The 6,505-nt window shown below is 28.2% G+C and overlaps 1 protein-coding gene across 1 annotated transcript in view; it reads right to left on the bottom strand.

The window, feature by feature from the left end:
* Nucleotides 1-2,288: 2,288 nt before the first annotated feature.
* Nucleotides 2,289-6,505, bottom strand: part of LOC106475165 (pre-mRNA-splicing factor SPF27-like) — a 14,297-nt gene continuing 10,080 nt past the window's right edge. Inside the window, exon 3 of the mRNA XM_013935861.2 lies at nucleotides 2,289-2,373. Within this exon, the coding sequence (XP_013791315.1) occupies nucleotides 2,299-2,373 (75 nt within the window). The 3' untranslated portion in view covers nucleotides 2,289-2,298. The remainder of the gene's footprint in view (nucleotides 2,374-6,505) is intronic.

The following is a 6,505-nucleotide window of genomic DNA, read 5'->3' as shown; positions in this document are numbered from 1 at the left end:
CTATCAGTTAGACTACCTAATTATTGTTACAGCTTATGTACTATCATTACTATCAGTTAGACTATCTAACTATTACTTAGTCTAACTGACAGTATATAAGCTGTAATAATAGTTAGATAGTCTAACTGATAGTATATAAGCTGTAATAATAGTTTGATAGTCTAACTGATAGTATATAAGCTGTAACAATAATTAGATAGTCTAACTGATAGTACATAAGCTGTAACAATAGTTAGCTAGTCTAACTGATAGTACATAAGCTGTAATAATAGTTAGATAGTCTAACTGATAGTAATGATAGTACATAAGCTAGAATAACAGTTAGTCTAATTGATAGTATATAAGCTGTAATAATAGTTAGATAGTCTAACTGATAGTATATAAGTTGTAACAATAGTTAGATAGTATAACTGATAGTACATAAGCTGTAACAATAGTTAGATAGTCTAAGTGATAGTATATAAGCTGTAACAGTAGTTAGATAGTCTAACTGATAGTATATAAGCTGTAATAATAGTTAGATAGTATAACTGATAGTATATAAGCTGTAACAATAGTTAGATAGTATAACTGATACTACATAAGCTATAACAATAGTTAGGTAGTCTAAAGAACATTTCATCACATCACACCATGCCACTCTATCTGACAGAAAATTTTACAAACATATATTTCAACAGTTGAAAAATTCACAAGGGAATTTTCATTAGGTCATTTCTGTATAGACTTTGACTTAAGTATTGAGAAAAATGCAGATGAGACTACATGTTAGAAGGTTGAAGAAACTAGAGAAAATTTTAAGAAAGAAGATTACAGTGTGCCAGATATTAGAAGCAGCAGGTGTCTCTGTACAGTAGCTCTTCAGTAATTTAAATTTACTACAATTAATTATTGAATTATGTAAAAATAATTATATTATAGAGCAACAACATTTTAATAGTTATGAAGAGAACTTGTAAATTATTTGTTTGTCAATTTACTCTTTGTACATAACACTATAACATTAATATTGATTTACTGTTTATACATAACACTATAACATTAATATTGATTTACTGTTTATACATAACACTATAACATTAAACTGATTTACGGTTTGTATATAACACTATAAGATTAAAATCAATTTACTGTTTATATATATCGCTATAACATTAAAATTGATTTACTGTTTATATATAACACTAACATTAAAATTGATTTACTGTTTATATATAACACTAACATTAAAATTGATTTACTGTTTTTATACAACACTATATTAAAATTGATTTACTGTTTATATATAACACTAACATTAAAATTGATTTACTGTTTTTATATAACACTATAACGTTAAAATTGATTTATTGTTTATATATAACACTAACATTAAAATTGATTTACTGTTTTTATACAACACTATATTAAAATTGATTTACTGTTCATATATAACACTAACATTAAAATTGATTTACTGTTCATATATAACACTAACATTAAAATTGATTTACTGTTTTTATATAACACTATATTAAAATTGATTTACTGTTTTTATGAGCCACACCAATGAGTAGAACTGCACACATCTTTAGTTTCTGTTACACAATGACATTCTACATCATGTAAACAAATCAGAATTTAATGACTAGATTATACATGAGAAATAGTTAATAGTATTATAACATTTAAAGAAAACTCATAGCAGTCTAACTACTGAAAACTCTGAATGTTAACAAATTATAAACATTTATATATTCTACTTCCAAAATTTAAATTGGTGTATAAGGTAGAATATGGAAATTATAATTATATTCTATGTTGTGTTTTCTAATAATGGCTTTTATTATAATCATTTTTTAAAACATTCCTGTATACAATACTATGCAAATCATGCTAGCAAAAAAAATAAGTGGTGCATGAGAGCTGTTTATCCCTTAAGACAATAAAGTCTGAAATAGCAGCAAGGGTTTCCATATTATTGACTTGGATTCCTACTGGTGTTCCACTTTTGGTGATTAACAAGTTTTCAAGTGAATCTGTCTTTATTTACCAGCATTTGCTGTTTTGTGTAAACTTAAGTTTTCTAGCCTTTGATTTCTTATCACTATTCTTGTATTATTTTATAACTGACAAAGTTCCTATTAGCTATTTAACATGAAGAAATTTTACTTTTCTTATTTAAAATGAGCTTATTTTATCATGAACTTGTAAATTAACTTTCAACATTACTTGATATGTAAGTCAATCATTCAGAACAAGTTATTGTTATAACTTGTTTAAATATACAGTAGTTGTTTTCTTTTAAGGAAATGTTAATTACCTTTTCATACTCAACATTTCCATAGGTTGCCTGGCTTGAAGTCTTTCAAATTCTGTTCTCATTATATCTGTCTAAAATACAAAAGTATTTGGAGATTACCCAAATTTTTAAAAACATATAACAAATCAATGTACACTGATACACTGTTATTTCTATACCCGGTCCTTTGTCAACCATCTTAATGACTGATTATACAAATCAATGTACACGTGATACACTGTTATTTCTATACCTGGTCCTTTGTCAACCATCTATACTGATTGATTATACAAATCAATGTACACGTAATACATTGTTATTTCTATACCTGGTCCTTTGTCAACCATCTATACTGATTGATTATACAAATCAATGTACACGTAATACACTGTTATTTCTATACCCGGTCCTTTGTCAACCATCTGTAATGTTTGATTATACAAATCAATGTACACGTAATACACTGTTATTTCTATACCCGGTCCTTTGTCAACTATCTATATGATTGATTATGACTTCATAATTTAAATGTGAATCATTTAAATTTAGCCTAAATATTTTACTATATGTAAACCTACAATAAATTATCTATGAAGTTCTTATCAGTAAAAATTAGCATGATAATAACAGAATAAATCAATCAATAGTTTCTACACTAGAACTTTTAACATGTTTTGCGTACCTTCGTGAAATTTCACAAGCTTTCAGTAATAACTAAGAGCATTTTCTAGAGAAAAAAAAACAACATAAGTTTTGATGATATATTTTTTCTAAAGCTTTTTTCTCCATGAATATATGGAGTCAAAGTGTTGACTGCTCCAAGTGGAAAGTTATTTTCATGTTAGAGGACAAAATAGTTTTGTAGATTTGATGAGCAAAAACTGCTAATCAATACTGAATTTGATTAGCAATTAGCAAATACTGCTTAACATCTTTTTAGCATTCATCATTTTAATACATTATGGCAACTAAATCCAGCAATAAAAGTCTTAACTCTTTGTAAACACATCTATCAACAAAAAAGAGGTAAATGGTATTTTTATTATGTATGTATGTTATGGATTTCACGCAAAGCTACATGAGGGCTATCTGTGCTAGCCATCCCTAATTTAGCAGTGTAAAACTAGAGGGAAGGCAGCTAGTCATCACCACCCACCGCAAACTTTTGGGCTACTCTTAGTGGGAATAGTGGGATTGACCGTCACATTATAAGGCCACCCATGGCTTAAAGGGCGTGCATGTTTGGTGTGACGGGGATTTGAAACAGCAACCCACAGATTGCTAGTCAAGCACTCTAACCACCTGGCCATGCTAGGCCTTTTTTTTTGTTATTATAATAACACTTATATTCAGCTTTAAACCCTGATACTTAATTGTACAACACATGATATCCCAGAAACAAAATTGTTCCTGGTATTTAAAGCAAAACTTTAAAATTGCAAGAAATACCAAACACCTCAGCTGTCACAAAATAATACAACAATCGATTAAGCAGAGAAAGTGACTTGAAAATATTGTAACTGAACATAGTTGCCACAAAACATCTAATCTAGTTTATCTATTTATTTATTTCTTGGTCAGATAACATGATCTCCTAGGCATTTTAAAGATGAAAATGTATAGTGACTGTAGGTTAACCCTTTCCTCACAGGCATCCTTTACTGTACATGTCACAAGGTTTTTAGTGAGTTACATTCAAAATTTAATTAAACTATTTTTTTGTTTATGTTATACCAATTACTACATCATAGAAAATAATCCGTATTTTAATAGTATAAAAGTTTTAAGCTCTTAATTTTAGAAGGCAACATTTTATAAGGCAATATTAAAAAAGATCCTGAATTCCCCTGGTGTGAAAAATGTGATATTTTCTCTAGACATTTCCTCTATTATACTCACTATCCCTCCACTAAGTATGGAATTTAACAAAATTACTTATCATAATATTATTATTATCACTCAGATAAAGCATAATTTTCATAGCCTTCAATTCTGTTTGATTACAGAGCCATTAAATAGAAAATCAGACCCCTCTTGCCATGCCTACCTGTCACATCTTCTCTTTCAGGATTTGTCAATAGTTCTCTCTTACGTTTAATACTATATTATTTTTGACCAATAGAAAGCCAAGGTTTTCAGCTATTAAATAACATATTATATTACGTTGTTTTCTGTACAGAAAAATGTTAATTTATCTTTCAATACAAGTTTCATTTCCATGGATGAATTTGTAACAGCTTTTGTCGCATAGTTAGAAAGCCAGAAAAATTGTGAAAGTTATGAGACATTATCTGCTTTTTGTATGTTATTATTCTATGTTCATTGGTGCATTATTTATTGTACTACTACCATTAGTATAAAAAAGTAAGGTTAAGTCTCATCGAGTCAACAGCAAAAAAAAAGAAAAAGACCCAGGTATGTACTTTATTTTTTGTTTTTCATGTGTATTTATTTATTATTATAAAAGTAACTAAAATGGGAAACTTTTTAGGTTAGTTAAGGTTAAATTAGGTAAAATAAAGAATGATAATATAATAAAAATATTTTCACAAGGCACATGAGCAGCTTAGAGTAGCTCGTGGGTAATGTAATTTGGTAGCATAATGTGACCTATACATTCTCCAAGTGATTTACAACTTATAATGGTGCAAAGAGTTGTTAGACATGGTTCAAAGGGCAATAAAAAAATAAAATTTAATTTTAAGTAAAAATAGATATATATGTTACAAGTTTAAGGCTATTTGGGATAAACAAATGTAGGTTCATCTTACAATCTGAAGTCATTCTAGAAAAAAAAAAAAGATAATATAGATTTATGTTGATTTTTTTTTTGTGGTTACTAGGTCAGTCAAATCAACCAACCTTGTATACAGTCAGCATAGTGAAAATAACAGATAAGATATAAAGTTTTACTGAAAAAATTTTTTTTAAATGTATTTAGGAGGTTTTTAGAGATTACATAAATTACATTTGATATTTTTGAGATGAAGAAAACTATTTTTAATCTTAACATAAAAATCATTTTGCACTTGGACTGGTCAAAAAAGACTCGATATATTCACAGACAAATCTTTAGTATAAACACTTCATTAAAAAACTGATTTTTTTTGTGTACAAATGACTTGTAATGTTTACTAAAAAGTTTACCAAATTTTCTGAAGATACCCATACTGTTAAAAGTTATAACATTAAAACTACAGAGAAGTAAAAATGGTTATGTGGTCTGTCCTTCGGATCGAGCCTGGCTCAATGTTAAATGTGTAGTGCAAGTACATAAGTGTAATCTAGTTGGCAAGGCTGCAGGTGATGACTGGGCACATTCCAAACGTCATGAACAGACTACTACAAAATGTATGTGTATGCAATATGTGCATGACAAAGTGTGAAAATACTGAATGTGCCGTTTGGCAGGAATTTCCAAAAATTAACATAACTTTGGTATATCAAACTGAAATGTACTTTCACTGTGTTGTTGGAGGTGTCGAGGACAACATACCAAGAGAAAGGAATGATTCAAACATTATGCTAATCAAAGAGGGAAGTGATTCTCAACTGGGGTTGTTTAGATTCGCAAATTGCTATGTAAACCCGGATATTTTGTTCCTTGCATTTTAAGATTAAAAATAAATTTCTTCATCTGAAAAATCTCAAATTTTATTTGTGTCATCTATAAAACCTCCTAACTAAATTTCAAACGTTTTTTTATCAGTAAAACTTTATATTTTATCTGTTATTTTCTCTACCCTAACTTTATACAAGGTTGGTCAATTTGATCGAAAATAAATTTAAATTACCCCCTTTTTTCTTTCTAGAATGACTTCATATTGGAACATAAAACTACATTTATTTATCTTAAATAGTTTTAACCTTGTAACAGTATACAATTTTAACTGTTACAATTTAAATTTTATTGTTGTATTGCTCTTTGAACCATGTATATCTAATATTCCGTCATACAATTCCAAAAGCACTTGGGGAACATGTATCTCATGTTACCCTAACAAATTACATAACGCAATGGCTACTCGCAAGATGCTAGTGAGCATACCTTATGAAAAAGCTTTATTATTATTTTTCCTTTATTTTACCTAATCTAATCTAAAAAGTTTCAAATTTTTACATTTTAGTTACTTTTATAATAATAAATAAAGAATACACATGAAAAACAATGAATAAAGTGCTTGCCTGGGTCTTTTTTGTTGTTGTTGTAGATTGTCAATGAAA

The sequence above is a fragment of the Limulus polyphemus genome, unplaced genomic scaffold (genome assembly GCF_000517525.1).
Source record: "Limulus polyphemus unplaced genomic scaffold, Limulus_polyphemus-2.1.2 Scaffold8167, whole genome shotgun sequence".
NCBI classification, from domain to species: domain Eukaryota; kingdom Metazoa; phylum Arthropoda; class Merostomata; order Xiphosura; family Limulidae; genus Limulus; species Limulus polyphemus.
The sequence above is the reverse complement of the archived record's forward strand: the minus strand, read 5'-3'. Positions and strand labels throughout refer to the sequence as shown.